The sequence below is a fragment of the Cydia fagiglandana genome, chromosome 24 (genome assembly GCF_963556715.1).
Source record: "Cydia fagiglandana chromosome 24, ilCydFagi1.1, whole genome shotgun sequence".
Classification (NCBI taxonomy): Eukaryota; Metazoa; Arthropoda; class Insecta; order Lepidoptera; family Tortricidae; genus Cydia; species Cydia fagiglandana.
The window spans coordinates 7,129,842-7,152,416 of NC_085955.1; the positions used below are offsets into that span (position 1 = coordinate 7,129,842).

The 22,575-nt window shown below is 43.2% G+C and overlaps 9 protein-coding genes across 9 annotated transcripts; all 9 read right to left on the bottom strand.

The window, feature by feature from the left end:
- Nucleotides 1-806: 806 nt before the first annotated feature.
- Nucleotides 807-1,484, bottom strand: LOC134676123 (histone H1C-like). Its single transcript, XM_063534405.1, has one exon. The coding sequence runs from the start codon at nt 1,482-1,484 to the stop codon at nt 807-809; it is 678 nt and encodes a 225-aa protein (XP_063390475.1).
- A 3,528-nt stretch (nt 1,485-5,012) lies between these two features.
- Nucleotides 5,013-5,423, bottom strand: LOC134676124 (histone H3). The gene has a single exon (XM_063534406.1). It carries the CDS (start codon nt 5,421-5,423, stop codon nt 5,013-5,015), a length of 411 nt encoding a protein of 136 aa, XP_063390476.1.
- Nucleotides 5,424-6,406: 983 nt separating this feature from the next.
- Nucleotides 6,407-6,784, bottom strand: LOC134676218 (histone H2B). The gene has a single exon (XM_063534540.1). The coding sequence runs from the start codon at nt 6,782-6,784 to the stop codon at nt 6,407-6,409; it is 378 nt and encodes a 125-aa protein (XP_063390610.1).
- A 920-nt stretch (nt 6,785-7,704) lies between these two features.
- On the bottom strand, nt 7,705-8,079 carry LOC134676498 (histone H2A). The gene has a single exon (XM_063534883.1). It carries the CDS (start codon nt 8,077-8,079, stop codon nt 7,705-7,707), a length of 375 nt encoding a protein of 124 aa, XP_063390953.1.
- Nucleotides 8,080-8,937: 858 nt separating this feature from the next.
- LOC134676505 (histone H1C-like) lies at nt 8,938-9,615 on the bottom strand. The gene has a single exon (XM_063534891.1). The coding sequence runs from the start codon at nt 9,613-9,615 to the stop codon at nt 8,938-8,940; it is 678 nt and encodes a 225-aa protein (XP_063390961.1).
- Nucleotides 9,616-14,537: 4,922 nt separating this feature from the next.
- Nucleotides 14,538-14,915, bottom strand: LOC134676120 (histone H2B). Its single transcript, XM_063534402.1, has one exon. It carries the CDS (start codon nt 14,913-14,915, stop codon nt 14,538-14,540), a length of 378 nt encoding a protein of 125 aa, XP_063390472.1.
- Nucleotides 14,916-15,835: 920 nt separating this feature from the next.
- On the bottom strand, nt 15,836-16,210 carry LOC134676121 (histone H2A). The gene has a single exon (XM_063534403.1). The coding sequence runs from the start codon at nt 16,208-16,210 to the stop codon at nt 15,836-15,838; it is 375 nt and encodes a 124-aa protein (XP_063390473.1).
- Nucleotides 16,211-17,068: 858 nt separating this feature from the next.
- LOC134676118 (histone H1C-like) lies at nt 17,069-17,746 on the bottom strand. The gene has a single exon (XM_063534400.1). It carries the CDS (start codon nt 17,744-17,746, stop codon nt 17,069-17,071), a length of 678 nt encoding a protein of 225 aa, XP_063390470.1.
- A 3,528-nt stretch (nt 17,747-21,274) lies between these two features.
- On the bottom strand, nt 21,275-21,685 carry LOC134676119 (histone H3). Its single transcript, XM_063534401.1, has one exon. The coding sequence runs from the start codon at nt 21,683-21,685 to the stop codon at nt 21,275-21,277; it is 411 nt and encodes a 136-aa protein (XP_063390471.1).
- Nucleotides 21,686-22,575: the final 890 nt, after the last annotated feature.

The following is a 22,575-nucleotide window of genomic DNA, read 5'->3' on the forward strand; positions in this document are numbered from 1 at the left end:
TTTGAGTGTCTGTCGGATTTTTTGATAACCGTTTATTATATAGCCACAAGGAGTGCGCTAATAGTGGGGATATAACGAGCCGACATAACACGAGCCCGATCGACCAATCAACGTCCCGCGTGCGAGAGCGCGAATTAGCGAGCGCGCGAGATAGAGATAAAATAAAAGAAATTCAATATAAATAAATAAATACATCTCAAAGTATAACTGAATAAATAACACAATTAACAAAATATTCTGTAAGTAAGTTCATATAACTCTACCTAATTTATAATTTGGCCTATATCTATCTATAGGCCGTACGTATGTATGTAGATATGAACTATCTATTTTTTTTTTTTTTTTTTTGAAATCTAAGATCATCATTATCTATGTTATCATGTTTATTCACGTTCCAATTGTCAAGTCGAAATGTAAAACATGACACCAAACCTAACATAATATCCTAATTTAATCTATCAGTGCCTTGAGATTCGACTTTTTACTCCGATCCCGAACATCTATTGTGGTGGTGGTATGTATGTTCATAACTTTGATCTAATAGATCAATCAATCGATCGATCGACTCGTGTATGTGCTCATTGCAATGAAACAGAGGCGATATGAACCTTTGAATACATTTGTTAGCCCTGAAAAGGGCTTTTTGATGTGCGTATAACGCGCACAGGCGTATGACGTGAGTCGAAAAGAGGCGACACGTCGTCGTATAATATTTATAGCAACGACAATCGACATCTCCTCTACCATCACGACCACTACCGCGACCGATGTAAGGACGACGACGACGACAATATGGCGCAGTCTTCTTACTTCTTCGAGGCAGCCTTCTTAGCGGCGGGCTTCGCTTTGGGAGCGGCCGCGGCCTTCTTTGGCTTGGGAGCTTTAGGCTTCTTGGTCGGCGGCTTCGCGGTCTTCTTGGCCTTAGGCGCGGCGGCGCTCTTGCCTTTGGCGGGGGTGGAAGGTTTCTTCGCTGCGGGCTTCTTTTTGGCTGCGGCGGCCTTCTTGTCCTTCGTGGCGGCCTTAGGCTTGGCCGGGGACGCGGCGGCCTTCTTCGCCTTAGCGGGCTTAGCTGCGGCGGGCTTCTTAGCGGCGGCTGAAGATTTAGCGCTAGATTTCTTGGCCGCGGCGGGCTTCTTGCCGGCGGATGATGTCTTCGACTCCAGTTTGAACGAGCCGGACGCGCCCTTGCCTTTGGTCTGTATGAGTGCGCCGGATTCGACTGCGCTCTTCAGATATTTTCTGATGAAAGGTGCCAGCTTCTCGGCGTCGACCTTGTACTGGGCGGCGATGTATTTCTTGATAGCCTGCAGGGACGAACCGCTCCTCTCCTTCAACTCCTTTATGGCGCTGTTAACCATCTCGGACGTCTTAGGGTGGGTGGGCTTCGCCTTAGGCTTCTTAGCGCCTGCGGAGGCGGACGCCTTAGGCTTCTTCGCGGGCGTCGCCGGGGCGGGAGCGTCGGCAGCAACTGCGGTATCGGCCATATTTAAAAAAGTAAAATATATGTGTAGTTACAAATTAGTAAATCGCACGAACTGCGCAAAGAGAGAACAGCGGACGCGTGTAAGCGGAGCGCTGCGCTGGCGAGTACTAAACACCGCCGACGGGGGCGCCACCTATTATATATCCTCCGGCTTAACCGTAACGCAGACCCTTATGTCGCGGGACGTTTTCTCGTAATAACACTTCCAACTTTTCACTTACTCGTTTATGATTAAACTAAATTTATAGTGAATTATATTATAATGATTATAATATAATTGCACGTGTATATTCTTTATGAATTGATATATGTATTTTAATAGAAGTTTTAAGATTTGGAACGCCGATAAACGAATGAGGGAACTTTACTTTTGGTATTATAGGTTGCGGACACCTCGGGTCTGTTTAAAAAGTGATTTTTCTTAATTAAAACCACATTTAACACTATTATGTGTCTTCCAGTTAAAAGCGAAGATACCATAGATAGATGTGACACAATAACAAAAGTAGAAAATTATAGTTATAATGTTATTTTGACTTGTTGTCTTCACTGTCGTAAAACAGCCATACCGCGACTTGGATTGCCTACGTTCAGCGGTTTGCTCTCTGCTGGTACCGATGTAAAACGGGATAGGTGTTTTATATTACGTTTATATAATTATTTATGTTCTATAATACATTACGATATTACCATATTCATGAATATTATTATAATTCTGATGGTTAAACTCTCCTCTACGAGGATCATACAGCGCGACACTCGGAGCTTGCGAGCGCATGATGATAGGTAGAATATCGTGTAGGTCGTATTTTATTTAGTTTTTGTTTTTGTTTTTGTTTTAGTAACGTATTATATTATTTATCTGTCTGAATGCGCCTAATATTAAAACAAACGATATAAATTATTTTTGTACAGTATTGCAATACTGTGTGTGTTGTTGTTGGACATAAGAATCTGTTTAGGTTGATATATATTTTATATGTACTTAATTATATTCATCATAGGAACACGCGAAAAGTCTTAGGCTGCTGAGCTGAGTTACTATAATGCTGCTGCTATTAGTTACCTATAATATTAATGTTTTTGGTGAGGTAAAATTCGAGGTGAGTGGGTGAGGGGATGTTGGGTGTCCCTGTCTGTTTTGTGCAATATTTGCGAATCCTTTACCTAATTGGGCAGTTCATCCTGGTCGTCGTTATCAGTAGTAGTAGTAGTAGTAGTAGTAGTAGGTCACAGCCTCACAGGTGTCAGGTGAGAGTGATGTAAAATGTGGTGTGTGCGGTGTTGCATGTGATTGTTTTAAAAAATATATATAATTATGGTGTTATTAGTAATACTAACTAAGAAGAAGTTAGCGAGTGCGTGTCTGTGAGTGAGAAATACATGTTTGCATTTTGAAAACGTGAGTAATAACTATTAACTATGTAGGTACATACTTATATTTATTAATTATTTATGTTTTGGTTAGGGCGATGCTAGTCGGGAAGTCGGGAAAAATAAAAGGAAGAAGATGATGATGATGATGATGATGATGATGACGTCGGATGGATGGACCGATTGATGGATGGATGGATGGATGGATGGATGGATGATTCTTGAAGAGATGGAGAGATATCAGAATTTATGCATGCTGTATGTACCTACTGGGAGGTGTGGTAAATAGACACGCGTGTAAAGCTCTAGCTGTGGAGACGTTCAATCGAATCTCTATATATATACTTACTTATGCCTATTTTATATACGAGTACATAGGTATAGTGGGCGGGCAAGGTCTACTTACTTACTAATAATTAAGTATGCTTGGTGCACATTAATAATTGTGACTTACACAATGATGTGCTAGATCGGAATCTAAAGATTTAAAGATATATTTAGCTTGCTCTAGTATCAATATTATTAGCACACATTTGCTTGTAAAAATAACCACATATTCAACAAAAATTAAGTACATATACTTAATTGTTTTAGAGATCCGGGCTGGCTGGCGTCAAACCACCGAAGCGGCGAACGAGGTGGCTGGGGCTGCTGTTACAAGTTAGAAAATTGGACTTGCGGTGCGGGGTAAGTAAGTTATTATACATATTATTAGATAGATAGATCGATTGTCTGTCCGTATGTGTCGCTGCTGAAACTTTGTATTTGCGGTGCATATAGTTAGAATTATTTGCGGCCCTGAAAAGGGCCTTTTTGTATTTGCGTCTGAGGACGCGGCGCGCGCGCCCGCTCGGTCGCGCGCGCGCGCGATACGGTAATACATGCGTCAGTACATATTACACGATGTCGCGCGCGGCGGACCAAGTGCAAGCGGAGCGCTTAACCACCGAAACCGTAGAGGGTGCGGCCCTGACGCTTCAGAGCGTAGACGACGTCCATGGCGGTGACGGTCTTCCTCTTGGCGTGCTCGGTGTAGGTGACCGCGTCACGGATCACGTTCTCGAGGAACACCTTCAGAACACCGCGGGTCTCCTCGTAGATCAGACCGGAGATACGCTTGACGCCACCTCTGCGGGCGAGACGACGGATGGCGGGCTTGGTGATACCCTGGATGTTATCACGGAGCACCTTCCTGTGGCGCTTGGCTCCTCCTTTCCCCAGACCTTTACCTCCCTTACCGCGACCGGTCATTGCGACTTTTAGTTGAGATTATACTTCTCGAACGGAATACACGGAACACGACACACGACTTGCGGCGCGCGTCGACACGAGTGGAATACAGGCGAGGCGCGATCTGTGCGTTATTTATACGCTTTACCCTATTGCGGGGAGACGGGGGACGGGGTTAGAGAGATATCGGAGCATTATTATTTGATTTACTTTTTATTCGTGAAATATAATATAATATTGATAAATAATTTCATATGATACGGTTATTAAAAAAGAAAATTCATAACTTTGGGGATATAAATATGTACTACTTACATGTCATACTATATAAATCTCTAATATTTTTGTAAGCATTCATTCAGTGGTAATAATTTTGTCGATATATACGTCGGTACCTATATAAAATTTGAATTTTCTATCTAAGTATCTAAATTATTATTTCGTATTAACTTAAATTTTAAATTTTACTTGGCGCGTAATTAATATCACGAGTTTAATTCACTTTCCTTCTTTCCATTCTATACTACATACTGCACTACTAAATTCTAGTAGGAAAAATGATTAGGTTCGTCGTTAATAACCTTATTATTTGACTGTAAGTACCTATAGGGTATTTAATGGTGTATCGCGGTTAATCTTATGTATGAATTGAACATATTATATTTACTAATTTGATTAATAATAGTGATCGATCGATTGATTTATCTACGCGTAAGTGTTTGTTCAAAGAAACAATTGTGAATTTTCGAATCATGTGTGGCCCTGAAAAGGGCCTTTTGATATAAGACAGAAGCGTCACGTTCGCATGTCCAGGCGCAAAACGCGTGGTACAAAATAATAGATATAATGTAACCGAATGCGTTCGCGCAGACTGCGCGTTCGGTGATGTAGCTCCGTGCCGATTTTAGCTTGGTGGTGGGTGGTTTTAAGCACGTTCACCGCGGATCCTGCGAGCCAGCTGGATGTCCTTGGGCATGATGGTCACACGCTTGGCGTGGATGGCGCACAGGTTGGTGTCCTCGAAGAGACCGACGAGGTAAGCCTCGCTGGCCTCCTGGAGAGCCATAACGGCAGAGCTCTGGAAGCGCAGGTCGGTCTTGAAGTCCTGAGCGATCTCACGCACCAGACGCTGGAAGGGCAGCTTGCGGATCAGAAGCTCAGTGCTCTTCTGGTAGCGACGGATCTCACGGAGGGCGACCGTGCCGGGCCTGTAACGATGGGGCTTCTTGACGCCCCCGGTGGCCGGCGCGCTCTTGCGGGCCGCCTTGGTGGCGAGCTGTTTACGGGGCGCTTTACCACCGGTGGATTTACGAGCGGTCTGCTTTGTACGGGCCATTGCGAAAAAAATTTACTACGACACGCGTTACTACGTTACGTTAACGAGTCACGAGAGGGAATAAACTTCGCGACTCAGAGCGCCTGCTTTTTATGTGCTCGTCGGAAAGGGACGGAGTTAGTGTGCGTGTGAGCGAGAGGTCTATAAAATTCACATACGCGTCCCCCTCTCCCCTCTTCATTTCTCACCAATACGATTTCTGATTACAATAAATTATTGAAATATTAAAACATATGTATATATAGATTTTTTTTTTTCACTCATACTAATTTTATTGCGTTTTTTTTTTTTTTTTTTTTAGTTAGGTTAGGTTGTAAATAACAATATTTGACCGAGTTAAGTTAGCCTAAGTACAACCTAACCTAGGAGTTAGGTTAGGTCTGGTACTAAATAACAATATTTGACAGAGTTAGGTTAGCCTACCTAACCTAACTCCGCGGAACCTAACCTAACCTAGGAGTTAGATTAGCCTATCTAACCTAACTCCGCGGAACCTAACTTAACTTAACCTAACCCAGGAGTTAGGTTAGCCTACCTAACCTAACTCCGCGGAACCTAACTTAAACTATTAGAGTTAGGTTATGTTAGATCAGCCTACCTAACCTAACTCCGCGGAAAATAACCTAACTCTGTTCAATTCCCTATTGCCTCACGTTACATATATATATGTATCTATTTGTTTAATTTTTTAAATATGTAGGCGTACGTGATTACATGGCCTTACTTAACCACCATCATCACCATAGTGTAAGTAAATAATATTTTTGATCATCGATACTTATCGACCGATTGACACCGTATGCACGGTTAGAAACATCTTATATTATATTCAGAACGTATTTGTGGCCCTGAAAAGGGCCTTTTTGGTTGATGCACAAACCACACTCTCAAAGCGTGTCGTGTCGTCGCAATACGAACTACCTAAACCCATTACACTAAAAGTGTATTGAGAAGACAGACCGCATACGAGGAACGACGTACGCTTACTTGGAGCTGGTGTACTTGGTGACGGCCTTGGTGCCTTCACTGACGGCGTGCTTGGCGAGCTCACCGGGCAGCAAGAGCCTCACGGAGGTCTGCACCTCCCTGCTGGTGATAGTGGACCTCTTGTTGTAGTGAGCGAGGCGGGAGGCCTCGGCGGCGATGCGCTCGAAGATGTCGTTCACGAACGAGTTCATGATCGACATGGCCTTGCTGGAGATACCGGTGTCGGGGTGGACCTGCTTGAGCACCTTGTAGATGTAGATGGCGTAGCTCTCCTTGCGCTTATGCTTCTTCTTTTTCTTGGAGTCCGACTTGGAGATGTTCTTCTGGGCCTTGCCGGATTTCTTGGCGGCCTTACCGCTAGTCTTGGGTGGCATTGCGATATAGTTAGATGCTTACAGTACGAGAGTCGAACTGGAAATATGATATTTTTTTACGGTCGCCCGATCTTTGCTAGCGTAGCGAACGGGAAATAGGGGATTAAAGATCGAGCGTCGAGCCCGCGGTATCTCGACCAATAGCGTTCGTGCATCATTAGCATCGTCCGTAGGCATGGTGGGGAGTGCGAGGGCGTGTTGATATTATGTACTTAAATATTCATCATTATATTATTAATAATAAATAAACAAACAAACATTACCCGCCCGATGTGCTGTGTAATAATAATGAGTTAACCAAAATATATTTGAACCATAACCATAACCATCCGTCATCCATTTTTATATATAACTGTGGGCGGCCAACAATTAGGTATATTAATTAATTATTTATGTAGCTTATTTATTTATTGATTTATAATTGTTGTTACAGAGACACACTGTTGTAGCTGAGCAAGTAATATCTTTGATCCGAGCCATCCACCAACAACAAATAATTAGTGTGTTTTAATCCACTTTTTTAAGTTTTAATTAATCCTCCGAACGACGATTAATTTTATAATATTAATTAATTATGTGATGTGTTTTGCAGACTCTGAACGATAATCATATTATAGTTCAGTACAGTACCTAATACTCTTAACCGTAATTATATAATTCATTCATAAATGTGTAGTATCATATTTTTATTATTGATCGATCTAATGACATCATATAAGTATGCGTTATGCCATGAAACTTATAACGTTTACACAGAATTATATTGTGGCCCTGAAAAGGGCCTTTTGTAACGGTCACTCGGGCGGGAATGTAACAGAGGCCCCGTGCGTGCGATAAATGTACGCGCGAGACAAATGCACACATTCACCAGTCGCCGTGTGTTACCGCTAGAGATGTAGCCTGATGAGAAGTGAGGACACTTAAGCCTTCTTCTCGGTCTTCTTGGGCAGGAGTACGGCCTGAATGTTAGGCAGCACACCACCCTGGGCGATGGTCACACCGGAGAGGAGCTTGTTTAACTCCTCGTCGTTGCGGATCGCCAGCTGGAGATGCCTAGGGATGATCCTGGTCTTCTTGTTGTCGCGAGCGGCGTTGCCTGCCAACTCGAGAACCTCAGCGGCCAGGTATTCCATGACGGCGGCTAGGTACACCGGGGCACCGGCACCGACGCGCTCGGCGTAGTTGCCCTTGCGTAGAAGCCTGTGGATACGGCCGACGGGGAACTGGAGTCCGGCACGGTTAGAACGGGACTTTGCCTTTCCCTTAACCTTGCCACCTTTACCGCGTCCAGACATGTTTAAAGATTATTTAATTTTAGTTTACTCACAAAACGACAGCACGAGTGCTTTTGAGTGTCTGTCGGATTTTTTGATAACCGTTTATTATATAGCCACAAGGAGTGCGCTAATAGTGGGGATATAACGAGCCGACATAACACGAGCCCGATCGACCAATCAACGTCCCGCGTGCGAGAGCGCGAATTAGCGAGCGCGCGAGATAGAGATAAAATAAAAGAAATTCAATATAAATAAATAAATACATCTCAAAGTATAACTGAATAAATAACACAATTAACAAAATATTCTGTAAGTAAGTTCATATAACTCTACCTAATTTATAATTTGGCCTATATCTATCTATAGGCCGTACGTATGTATGTAGATATGAACTATCTATTTTTTTTTTTTTTTTTTTGAAATCTAAGATCATCATTATCTATGTTATCATGTTTATTCACGTTCCAATTGTCAAGTCGAAATGTAAAACATGACACCAAACCTAACATAATATCCTAATTTAATCTATCAGTGCCTTGAGATTCGACTTTTTACTCCGATCCCGAACATCTATTGTGGTGGTGGTATGTATGTTCATAACTTTGATCTAATAGATCAATCAATCGATCGATCGACTCGTGTATGTGCTCATTGCAATGAAACAGAGGCGATATGAACCTTTGAATACATTTGTTAGCCCTGAAAAGGGCTTTTTGATGTGCGTATAACGCGCACAGGCGTATGACGTGAGTCGAAAAGAGGCGACACGTCGTCGTATAATATTTATAGCAACGACAATCGACATCTCCTCTACCATCACGACCACTACCGCGACCGATGTAAGGACGACGACGACGACAATATGGCGCAGTCTTCTTACTTCTTCGAGGCAGCCTTCTTAGCGGCGGGCTTCGCTTTGGGAGCGGCCGCGGCCTTCTTTGGCTTGGGAGCTTTAGGCTTCTTGGTCGGCGGCTTCGCGGTCTTCTTGGCCTTAGGCGCGGCGGCGCTCTTGCCTTTGGCGGGGGTGGAAGGTTTCTTCGCTGCGGGCTTCTTTTTGGCTGCGGCGGCCTTCTTGTCCTTCGTGGCGGCCTTAGGCTTGGCCGGGGACGCGGCGGCCTTCTTCGCCTTAGCGGGCTTAGCTGCGGCGGGCTTCTTAGCGGCGGCTGAAGATTTAGCGCTAGATTTCTTGGCCGCGGCGGGCTTCTTGCCGGCGGATGATGTCTTCGACTCCAGTTTGAACGAGCCGGACGCGCCCTTGCCTTTGGTCTGTATGAGTGCGCCGGATTCGACTGCGCTCTTCAGATATTTTCTGATGAAAGGTGCCAGCTTCTCGGCGTCGACCTTGTACTGGGCGGCGATGTATTTCTTGATAGCCTGCAGGGACGAACCGCTCCTCTCCTTCAACTCCTTTATGGCGCTGTTAACCATCTCGGACGTCTTAGGGTGGGTGGGCTTCGCCTTAGGCTTCTTAGCGCCTGCGGAGGCGGACGCCTTAGGCTTCTTCGCGGGCGTCGCCGGGGCGGGAGCGTCGGCAGCAACTGCGGTATCGGCCATATTTAAAAAAGTAAAATATATGTGTAGTTACAAATTAGTAAATCGCACGAACTGCGCAAAGAGAGAACAGCGGACGCGTGTAAGCGGAGCGCTGCGCTGGCGAGTACTAAACACCGCCGACGGGGGCGCCACCTATTATATATCCTCCGGCTTAACCGTAACGCAGACCCTTATGTCGCGGGACGTTTTCTCGTAATAACACTTCCAACTTTTCACTTACTCGTTTATGATTAAACTAAATTTATAGTGAATTATATTATAATGATTATAATATAATTGCACGTGTATATTCTTTATGAATTGATATATGTATTTTAATAGAAGTTTTAAGATTTGGAACGCCGATAAACGAATGAGGGAACTTTACTTTTGGTATTATAGGTTGCGGACACCTCGGGTCTGTTTAAAAAGTGATTTTTCTTAATTAAAACCACATTTAACACTATTATGTGTCTTCCAGTTAAAAGCGAAGATACCATAGATAGATGTGACACAATAACAAAAGTAGAAAATTATAGTTATAATGTTATTTTGACTTGTTGTCTTCACTGTCGTAAAACAGCCATACCGCGACTTGGATTGCCTACGTTCAGCGGTTTGCTCTCTGCTGGTACCGATGTAAAACGGGATAGGTGTTTTATATTACGTTTATATAATTATTTATGTTCTATAATACATTACGATATTACCATATTCATGAATATTATTATAATTCTGATGGTTAAACTCTCCTCTACGAGGATCATACAGCGCGACACTCGGAGCTTGCGAGCGCATGATGATAGGTAGAATATCGTGTAGGTCGTATTTTATTTAGTTTTTGTTTTTGTTTTTGTTTTAGTAACGTATTATATTATTTATCTGTCTGAATGCGCCTAATATTAAAACAAACGATATAAATTATTTTTGTACAGTATTGCAATACTGTGTGTGTTGTTGTTGGACATAAGAATCTGTTTAGGTTGATATATATTTTATATGTACTTAATTATATTCATCATAGGAACACGCGAAAAGTCTTAGGCTGCTGAGCTGAGTTACTATAATGCTGCTGCTATTAGTTACCTATAATATTAATGTTTTTGGTGAGGTAAAATTCGAGGTGAGTGGGTGAGGGGATGTTGGGTGTCCCTGTCTGTTTTGTGCAATATTTGCGAATCCTTTACCTAATTGGGCAGTTCATCCTGGTCGTCGTTATCAGTAGTAGTAGTAGTAGTAGTAGTAGTAGGTCACAGCCTCACAGGTGTCAGGTGAGAGTGATGTAAAATGTGGTGTGTGCGGTGTTGCATGTGATTGTTTTAAAAAATATATATAATTATGGTGTTATTAGTAATACTAACTAAGAAGAAGTTAGCGAGTGCGTGTCTGTGAGTGAGAAATACATGTTTGCATTTTGAAAACGTGAGTAATAACTATTAACTATGTAGGTACATACTTATATTTATTAATTATTTATGTTTTGGTTAGGGCGATGCTAATCGGGAAGTCGGGAAAAATAAAAGGAAGAAGATGATGATGATGATGATGATGATGATGACGTCGGATGGATGGACCGATTGATGGATGGATGGATGGATGGATGGATGGATGATTCTTGAAGAGATGGAGAGATATCAGAATTTATGCATGCTGTATGTACCTACTGGGAGGTGTGGTAAATAGACACGCGTGTAAAGCTCTAGCTGTGGAGACGTTCAATCGAATCTCTATATATATACTTACTTATGCCTATTTTATATACGAGTACATAGGTATAGTGGGCGGGCAAGGTCTACTTACTTACTAATAATTAAGTATGCTTGGTGCACATTAATAATTGTGACTTACACAATGATGTGCTAGATCGGAATCTAAAGATTTAAAGATATATTTAGCTTGCTCTAGTATCAATATTATTAGCACACATTTGCTTGTAAAAATAACCACATATTCAACAAAAATTAAGTACATATACTTAATTGTTTTAGAGATCCGGGCTGGCTGGCGTCAAACCACCGAAGCGGCGAACGAGGTGGCTGGGGCTGCTGTTACAAGTTAGAAAATTGGACTTGCGGTGCGGGGTAAGTAAGTTATTATACATATTATTAGATAGATAGATCGATTGTCTGTCCGTATGTGTCGCTGCTGAAACTTTGTATTTGCGGTGCATATAGTTAGAATTATTTGCGGCCCTGAAAAGGGCCTTTTTGTATTTGCGTCTGAGGACGCGGCGCGCGCGCCCGCTCGGTCGCGCGCGCGCGCGATACGGTAATACATGCGTCAGTACATATTACACGATGTCGCGCGCGGCGGACCAAGTGCAAGCGGAGCGCTTAACCACCGAAACCGTAGAGGGTGCGGCCCTGACGCTTCAGAGCGTAGACGACGTCCATGGCGGTGACGGTCTTCCTCTTGGCGTGCTCGGTGTAGGTGACCGCGTCACGGATCACGTTCTCGAGGAACACCTTCAGAACACCGCGGGTCTCCTCGTAGATCAGACCGGAGATACGCTTGACGCCACCTCTGCGGGCGAGACGACGGATGGCGGGCTTGGTGATACCCTGGATGTTATCACGGAGCACCTTCCTGTGGCGCTTGGCTCCTCCTTTCCCCAGACCTTTACCTCCCTTACCGCGACCGGTCATTGCGACTTTTAGTTGAGATTATACTTCTCGAACGGAATACACGGAACACGACACACGACTTGCGGCGCGCGTCGACACGAGTGGAATACAGGCGAGGCGCGATCTGTGCGTTATTTATACGCTTTACCCTATTGCGGGGAGACGGGGGACGGGGTTAGAGAGATATCGGAGCATTATTATTTGATTTACTTTTTATTCGTGAAATATAATATAATATTGATAAATAATTTCATATGATACGGTTATTAAAAAAGAAAATTCATAACTTTGGGGATATAAATATGTACTACTTACATGTCATACTATATAAATCTCTAATATTTTTGTAAGCATTCATTCAGTGGTAATAATTTTGTCGATATATACGTCGGTACCTATATAAAATTTGAATTTTCTATCTAAGTATCTAAATTATTATTTCGTATTAACTTAAATTTTAAATTTTACTTGGCGCGTAATTAATATCACGAGTTTAATTCACTTTCCTTCTTTCCATTCTATACTACATACTGCACTACTAAATTCTAGTAGGAAAAATGATTAGGTTCGTCGTTAATAACCTTATTATTTGACTGTAAGTACCTATAGGGTATTTAATGGTGTATCGCGGTTAATCTTATGTATGAATTGAACATATTATATTTACTAATTTGATTAATAATAGTGATCGATCGATTGATTTATCTACGCGTAAGTGTTTGTTCAAAGAAACAATTGTGAATTTTCGAATCATGTGTGGCCCTGAAAAGGGCCTTTTGATATAAGACAGAAGCGTCACGTTCGCATGTCCAGGCGCAAAACGCGTGGTACAAAATAATAGATATAATGTAACCGAATGCGTTCGCGCAGACTGCGCGTTCGGTGATGTAGCTCCGTGCCGATTTTAGCTTGGTGGTGGGTGGTTTTAAGCACGTTCACCGCGGATCCTGCGAGCCAGCTGGATGTCCTTGGGCATGATGGTCACACGCTTGGCGTGGATGGCGCACAGGTTGGTGTCCTCGAAGAGACCGACGAGGTAAGCCTCGCTGGCCTCCTGGAGAGCCATAACGGCAGAGCTCTGGAAGCGCAGGTCGGTCTTGAAGTCCTGAGCGATCTCACGCACCAGACGCTGGAAGGGCAGCTTGCGGATCAGAAGCTCAGTGCTCTTCTGGTAGCGACGGATCTCACGGAGGGCGACCGTGCCGGGCCTGTAACGATGGGGCTTCTTGACGCCCCCGGTGGCCGGCGCGCTCTTGCGGGCCGCCTTGGTGGCGAGCTGTTTACGGGGCGCTTTACCACCGGTGGATTTACGAGCGGTCTGCTTTGTACGGGCCATTGCGAAAAAAATTTACTACGACACGCGTTACTACGTTACGTTAACGAGTCACGAGAGGGAATAAACTTCGCGACTCAGAGCGCCTGCTTTTTATGTGCTCGTCGGAAAGGGACGGAGTTAGTGTGCGTGTGAGCGAGAGGTCTATAAAATTCACATACGCGTCCCCCTCTCCCCTCTTCATTTCTCACCAATACGATTTCTGATTACAATAAATTATTGAAATATTAAAACATATGTATATATAGATTTTTTTTTTTCACTCATACTAATTTTATTGCGTTTTTTTTTTTTTTTTTTTTAGTTAGGTTAGGTTGTAAATAACAATATTTGACCGAGTTAAGTTAGCCTAAGTACAACCTAACCTAGGAGTTAGGTTAGGTCTGGTACTAAATAACAATATTTGACAGAGTTAGGTTAGCCTACCTAACCTAACTCCGCGGAACCTAACCTAACCTAGGAGTTAGATTAGCCTATCTAACCTAACTCCGCGGAACCTAACTTAACTTAACCTAACCCAGGAGTTAGGTTAGCCTACCTAACCTAACTCCGCGGAACCTAACTTAAACTATTAGAGTTAGGTTATGTTAGATCAGCCTACCTAACCTAACTCCGCGGAAAATAACCTAACTCTGTTCAATTCCCTATTGCCTCACGTTACATATATATATGTATCTATTTGTTTAATTTTTTAAATATGTAGGCGTACGTGATTACATGGCCTTACTTAACCACCATCATCACCATAGTGTAAGTAAATAATATTTTTGATCATCGATACTTATCGACCGATTGACACCGTATGCACGGTTAGAAACATCTTATATTATATTCAGAACGTATTTGTGGCCCTGAAAAGGGCCTTTTTGGTTGATGCACAAACCACACTCTCAAAGCGTGTCGTGTCGTCGCAATACGAACTACCTAAACCCATTACACTAAAAGTGTATTGAGAAGACAGACCGCATACGAGGAACGACGTACGCTTACTTGGAGCTGGTGTACTTGGTGACGGCCTTGGTGCCTTCACTGACGGCGTGCTTGGCGAGCTCACCGGGCAGCAAGAGCCTCACGGAGGTCTGCACCTCCCTGCTGGTGATAGTGGACCTCTTGTTGTAGTGAGCGAGGCGGGAGGCCTCGGCGGCGATGCGCTCGAAGATGTCGTTCACGAACGAGTTCATGATCGACATGGCCTTGCTGGAGATACCGGTGTCGGGGTGGACCTGCTTGAGCACCTTGTAGATGTAGATGGCGTAGCTCTCCTTGCGCTTATGCTTCTTCTTTTTCTTGGAGTCCGACTTGGAGATGTTCTTCTGGGCCTTGCCGGATTTCTTGGCGGCCTTACCGCTAGTCTTGGGTGGCATTGCGATATAGTTAGATGCTTACAGTACGAGAGTCGAACTGGAAATATGATATTTTTTTACGGTCGCCCGATCTTTGCTAGCGTAGCGAACGGGAAATAGGGGATTAAAGATCGAGCGTCGAGCCCGCGGTATCTCGACCAATAGCGTTCGTGCATCATTAGCATCGTCCGTAGGCATGGTGGGGAGTGCGAGGGCGTGTTGATATTATGTACTTAAATATTCATCATTATATTATTAATAATAAATAAACAAACAAACATTACCCGCCCGATGTGCTGTGTAATAATAATGAGTTAACCAAAATATATTTGAACCATAACCATAACCATCCGTCATCCATTTTTATATATAACTGTGGGCGGCCAACAATTAGGTATATTAATTAATTATTTATGTAGCTTATTTATTTATTGATTTATAATTGTTGTTACAGAGACACACTGTTGTAGCTGAGCAAGTAATATCTTTGATCCGAGCCATCCACCAACAACAAATAATTAGTGTGTTTTAATCCACTTTTTTAAGTTTTAATTAATCCTCCGAACGACGATTAATTTTATAATATTAATTAATTATGTGATGTGTTTTGCAGACTCTGAACGATAATCATATTATAGTTCAGTACAGTACCTAATACTCTTAACCGTAATTATATAATTCATTCATAAATGTGTAGTATCATATTTTTATTATTGATCGATCTAATGACATCATATAAGTATGCGTTATGCCATGAAACTTATAACGTTTACACAGAATTATATTGTGGCCCTGAAAAGGGCCTTTTGTAACGGTCACTCGGGCGGGAATGTAACAGAGGCCCCGTGCGTGCGATAAATGTACGCGCGAGACAAATGCACACATTCACCAGTCGCCGTGTGTTACCGCTAGAGATGTAGCCTGATGAGAAGTGAGGACACTTAAGCCTTCTTCTCGGTCTTCTTGGGCAGGAGTACGGCCTGAATGTTAGGCAGCACACCACCCTGGGCGATGGTCACACCGGAGAGGAGCTTGTTTAACTCCTCGTCGTTGCGGATCGCCAGCTGGAGATGCCTAGGGATGATCCTGGTCTTCTTGTTGTCGCGAGCGGCGTTGCCTGCCAACTCGAGAACCTCAGCGGCCAGGTATTCCATGACGGCGGCTAGGTACACCGGGGCACCGGCACCGACGCGCTCGGCGTAGTTGCCCTTGCGTAGAAGCCTGTGGATACGGCCGACGGGGAACTGGAGTCCGGCACGGTTAGAACGGGACTTTGCCTTTCCCTTAACCTTGCCACCTTTACCGCGTCCAGACATGTTTAAAGATTATTTAATTTTAGTTTACTCACAAAACGACAGCACGAGTGCTTTTGAGTGTCTGTCGGATTTTTTGATAACCGTTTATTATATAGCCACAAGGAGTGCGCTAATAGTGGGGATATAACGAGCCGACATAACACGAGCCCGATCGACCAATCAACGTCCCGCGTGCGAGAGCGCGAATTAGCGAGCGCGCGAGATAGAGATAAAATAAAAGAAATTCAATATAAATAAATAAATACATCTCAAAGTATAACTGAATAAATAACACAATTAACAAAATATTCTGTAAGTAAGTTCATATAACTCTACCTAATTTATAATTTGGCCTATATCTATCTATAGGCCGTACGTATGTATGTAGATATGAACTATCTATTTTTTTTTTTTTTTTTTTGAAATCTAAGATCATCATTATCTATGTTATCATGTTTATTCACGTTCCAATTGTCAAGTCGAAATGTAAAACATGACACCAAACCTAACATAATATCCTAATTTAATCTATCAGTGCCTTGAGATTCGACTTTTTACTCCGATCCCGAACATCTATTGTGGTGGTGGTATGTATGTTCATAACTTTGATCTAATAGATCAATCAATCGATCGATCGACTCGTGTATGTGCTCATTGCAATGAAACAGAGGCGATATGAACCTTTGAATACATTTGTTAGCCCTGAAAAGGGCTTTTTGATGTGCGTATAACGCGCACAGGCGTATGACGTGAGTCGAAAAGAGGCGACACGTCGTCGTATAATATTTATAGCAACGACAATCGACATCTCCTCTACCATCACGACCACTACCGCGACCGATGTAAGGACGACGACGACGACAATATGGCGCAGTCTTCTTACTTCTTCGAGGCAGCCTTCTTAGCGGCGGGCTTCGCTTTGGGAGCGGCCGCGGCCTTCTTTGGCTTGGGAGCTTTAGGCTTCTTGGTCGGCGGCTTCGCGGTCTTCTTGGCCTTAGGCGCGGCGGCGCTCTTGCCTTTGGCGGGGGTGGAAGGTTTCTTCGCTGCGGGCTTCTTTTTGGCTGCGGCGGCCTTCTTGTCCTTCGTGGCGGCCTTAGGCTTGGCCGGGGACGCGGCGGCCTTCTTCGCCTTAGCGGGCTTAGCTGCGGCGGGCTTCTTAGCGGCGGCTGAAGATTTAGCGCTAGATTTCTTGGCCGCGGCGGGCTTCTTGCCGGCGGATGATGTCTTCGACTCCAGTTTGAACGAGCCGGACGCGCCCTTGCCTTTGGTCTGTATGAGTGCGCCGGATTCGACTGCGCTCTTCAGATATTTTCTGATGAAAGGTGCCAGCTTCTCGGCGTCGACCTTGTACTGGGCGGCGATGTATTTCTTGATAGCCTGCAGGGACGAACCGCTCCTCTCCTTCAACTCCTTTATGGCGCTGTTAACCATCTCGGACGTCTTAGGGTGGGTGGGCTTCGCCTTAGGCTTCTTAGCGCCTGCGGAGGCGGACGCCTTAGGCTTCTTCGCGGGCGTCGCCGGGGCGGGAGCGTCGGCAGCAACTGCGGTATCGGCCATATTTAAAAAAGTAAAATATATGTGTAGTTACAAATTAGTAAATCGCACGAACTGCGCAAAGAGAGAACAGCGGACGCGTGTAAGCGGAGCGCTGCGCTGGCGAGTACTAAACACCGCCGACGGGGGCGCCACCTATTATATATCCTCCGGCTTAACCGTAACGCAGACCCTTATGTCGCGGGACGTTTTCTCGTAATAACACTTCCAACTTTTCACTTACTCGTTTATGATTAAACTAAATTTATAGTGAATTATATTATAATGATTATAATATAATTGCACGTGTATATTCTTTATGAATTGATATATGTATTTTAATAGAAGTTTTAAGATTTGGAACGCCGATAAACGAATGAGGGAACTTTACTTTTGGTATTATAGGTTGCGGACACCTCGGGTCTGTTTAAAAAGTGATTTTTCTTAATTAAAACCACATTTAACACTATTATGTGTCTTCCAGTTAAAAGCGAAGATACCATAGATAGATGTGACACAATAACAAAAGTAGAAAATTATAGTTATAATGTTATTTTGACTTGTTGTCTTCACTGTCGTAAAACAGCCATACCGCGACTTGGATTGCCTACGTTCAGCGGTTTGCTCTCTGCTGGTACCGATGTAAAACGGGATAGGTGTTTTATATTACGTTTATATAATTATTTATGTTCTATAATACATTACGATATTACCATATTCATGAATATTATTATAATTCTGATGGTTAAACTCTCCTCTACGAGGATCATACAGCGCGACACTCGGAGCTTGCGAGCGCATGATGATAGGTAGAATATCGTGTAGGTCGTATTTTATTTAGTTTTTGTTTTTGTTTTTGTTTTAGTAACGTATTATATTATTTATCTGTCTGAATGCGCCTAATATTAAAACAAACGATATAAATTATTTTTGTACAGTATTGCAATACTGTGTGTGTTGTTGTTGGACATAAGAATCTGTTTAGGTTGATATATATTTTATATGTACTTAATTATATTCATCATAGGAACACGCGAAAAGTCTTAGGCTGCTGAGCTGAGTTACTATAATGCTGCTGCTATTAGTTACCTATAATATTAATGTTTTTGGTGAGGTAAAATTCGAGGTGAGTGGGTGAGGGGATGTTGGGTGTCCCTGTCTGTTTTGTGCAATATTTGCGAATCCTTTACCTAATTGGGCAGTTCATCCTGGTCGTCGTTATCAGTAGTAGTAGTAGTAGTAGTAGTAGTAGGTCACAGCCTCACAGGTGTCAGGTGAGAGTGATGTAAAATGTGGTGTGTGCGGTGTTGCATGTGATTGTTTTAAAAAATATATATAATTATGGTGTTATTAGTAATACTAACTAAGAAGAAGTTAGCGAGTGCGTGTCTGTGAGTGAGAAATACATGTTTGCATTTTGAAAACGTGAGTAATAACTATTAACTATGTAGGTACATACTTATATTTATTAATTATTTATGTTTTGGTTAGGGCGATGCTAGTCGGGAAGTCGGGAAAAATAAAAGGAAGAAGATGATGATGATGATGATGATGATGATGACGTCGGATGGATGGACCGATTGATGGATGGATGGATGGATGGATGGATGGATGATTCTTGAAGAGATGGAGAGATATCAGAATTTATGCATGCTGTATGTACCTACTGGGAGGTGTGGTAAATAGACACGCGTGTAAAGCTCTAGCTGTGGAGACGTTCAATCGAATCTCTATATATATACTTACTTATGCCTATTTTATATACGAGTACATAGGTATAGTGGGCGGGCAAGGTCTACTTACTTACTAATAATTAAGTATGCTTGGTGCACATTAATAATTGTGACTTACACAATGATGTGCTAGATCGGAATCTAAAGATTTAAAGATATATTTAGCTTGCTCTAGTATCAATATTATTAGCACACATTTGCTTGTAAAAATAACCACATATTCAACAAAAATTAAGTACATATACTTAATTGTTTTAGAGATCCGGGCTGGCTGGCGTCAAACCACCGAAGCGGCGAACGAGGTGGCTGGGGCTGCTGTTACAAGTTAGAAAATTGGACTTGCGGTGCGGGGTAAGTAAGTTATTATACATATTATTAGATAGATAGATCGATTGTCTGTCCGTATGTGTCGCTGCTGAAACTTTGTATTTGCGGTGCATATAGTTAGAATTATTTGCGGCCCTGAAAAGGGCCTTTTTGTATTTGCGTCTGAGGACGCGGCGCGCGCGCCCGCTCGGTCGCGCGCGCGCGCGATACGGTAATACATGCGTCAGTACATATTACACGATGTCGCGCGCGGCGGACCAAGTGCAAGCGGAGCGCTTAACCACCGAAACCGTAGAGGGTGCGGCCCTGACGCTTCAGAGCGTAGACGACGTCCATGGCGGTGACGGTCTTCCTCTTGGCGTGCTCGGTGTAGGTGACCGCGTCACGGATCACGTTCTCGAGGAACACCTTCAGAACACCGCGGGTCTCCTCGTAGATCAGACCGGAGATACGCTTGACGCCACCTCTGCGGGCGAGACGACGGATGGCGGGCTTGGTGATACCCTGGATGTTATCACGGAGCACCTTCCTGTGGCGCTTGGCTCCTCCTTTCCCCAGACCTTTACCTCCCTTACCGCGACCGGTCATTGCGACTTTTAGTTGAGATTATACTTCTCGAACGGAATACACGGAACACGACACACGACTTGCGGCGCGCGTCGACACGAGTGGAATACAGGCGAGGCGCGATCTGTGCGTTATTTATACGCTTTACCCTATTGCGGGGAGACGGGGGACGGGGTTAGAGAGATATCGGAGCATTATTATTTGATTTACTTTTTATTCGTGAAATATAATATAATATTGATAAATAATTTCATATGATACGGTTATTAAAAAAGAAAATTCATAACTTTGGGGATATAAATATGTACTACTTACATGTCATACTATATAAATCTCTAATATTTTTGTAAGCATTCATTCAGTGGTAATAATTTTGTCGATATATACGTCGGTACCTATATAAAATTTGAATTTTCTATCTAAGTATCTAAATTATTATTTCGTATTAACTTAAATTTTAAATTTTACTTGGCGCGTAATTAATATCACGAGTTTAATTCACTTTCCTTCTTTCCATTCTATACTACATACTGCACTACTAAATTCTAGTAGGAAAAATGATTAGGTTCGTCGTTAATAACCTTATTATTTGACTGTAAGTACCTATAGGGTATTTAATGGTGTATCGCGGTTAATCTTATGTATGAATTGAACATATTATATTTACTAATTTGATTAATAATAGTGATCGATCGATTGATTTATCTACGCGTAAGTGTTTGTTCAAAGAAACAATTGTGAATTTTCGAATCATGTGTGGCCCTGAAAAGGGCCTTTTGATATAAGACAGAAGCGTCACGTTCGCATGTCCAGGCGCAAAACGCGTGGTACAAAATAATAGATATAATGTAACCGAATGCGTTCGCGCAGACTGCGCGTTCGGTGATGTAGCTCCGTGCCGATTTTAGCTTGGTGGTGGGTGGTTTTAAGCACGTTCACCGCGGATCCTGCGAGCCAGCTGGATGTCCTTGGGCATGATGGTCACACGCTTGGCGTGGATGGCGCACAGGTTGGTGTCCTCGAAGAGACCGACGAGGTAAGCCTCGCTGGCCTCCTGGAGAGCCATAACGGCAGAGCTCTGGAAGCGCAGGTCGGTCTTGAAGTCCTGAGCGATCTCACGCACCAGACGCTGGAAGGGCAGCTTGCGGATCAGAAGCTCAGTGCTCTTCTGGTAGCGACGGATCTCACGGAGGGCGACCGTGCCGGGCCTGTAACGATGGGGCTTCTTGACGCCCCCGGTGGCCGGCGCGCTCTTGCGGGCCGCCTTGGTGGCGAGCTGTTTACGGGGCGCTTTACCACCGGTGGATTTACGAGCGGTCTGCTTTGTACGGGCCATTGCGAAAAAAATTTACTACGACACGCGTTACTACGTTACGTTAACGAGTCACGAGAGGGAATAAACTTCGCGACTCAGAGCGCCTGCTTTTTATGTGCTCGTCGGAAAGGGACGGAGTTAGTGTGCGTGTGAGCGAGAGGTCTATAAAATTCACATACGCGTCCCCCTCTCCCCTCTTCATTTCTCACCAATACGATTTCTGATTACAATAAATTATTGAAATATTAAAACATATGTATATATAGATTTTTTTTTTTCACTCATACTAATTTTATTGCGTTTTTTTTTTTTTTTTTTTTAGTTAGGTTAGGTTGTAAATAACAATATTTGACCGAGTTAAGTTAGCCTAAGTACAACCTAACCTAGGAGTTAGGTTAGGTCTGGTACTAAATAACAATATTTGACAGAGTTAGGTTAGCCTACCTAACCTAACTCCGCGGAACCTAACCTAACCTAGGAGTTAGATTAGCCTATCTAACCTAACTCCGCGGAACCTAACTTAACTTAACCTAACCCAGGAGTTAGGTTAGCCTACCTAACCTAACTCCGCGGAACCTAACTTAAACTATTAGAGTTAGGTTATGTTAGATCAGCCTACCTAACCTAACTCCGCGGAAAATAACCTAACTCTGTTCAATTCCCTATTGCCTCACGTTACATATATATATGTATCTATTTGTTTAATTTTTTAAATATGTAGGCGTACGTGATTACATGGCCTTACTTAACCACCATCATCACCATAGTGTAAGTAAATAATATTTTTGATCATCGATACTTATCGACCGATTGACACCGTATGCACGGTTAGAAACATCTTATATTATATTCAGAACGTATTTGTGGCCCTGAAAAGGGCCTTTTTGGTTGATGCACAAACCACACTCTCA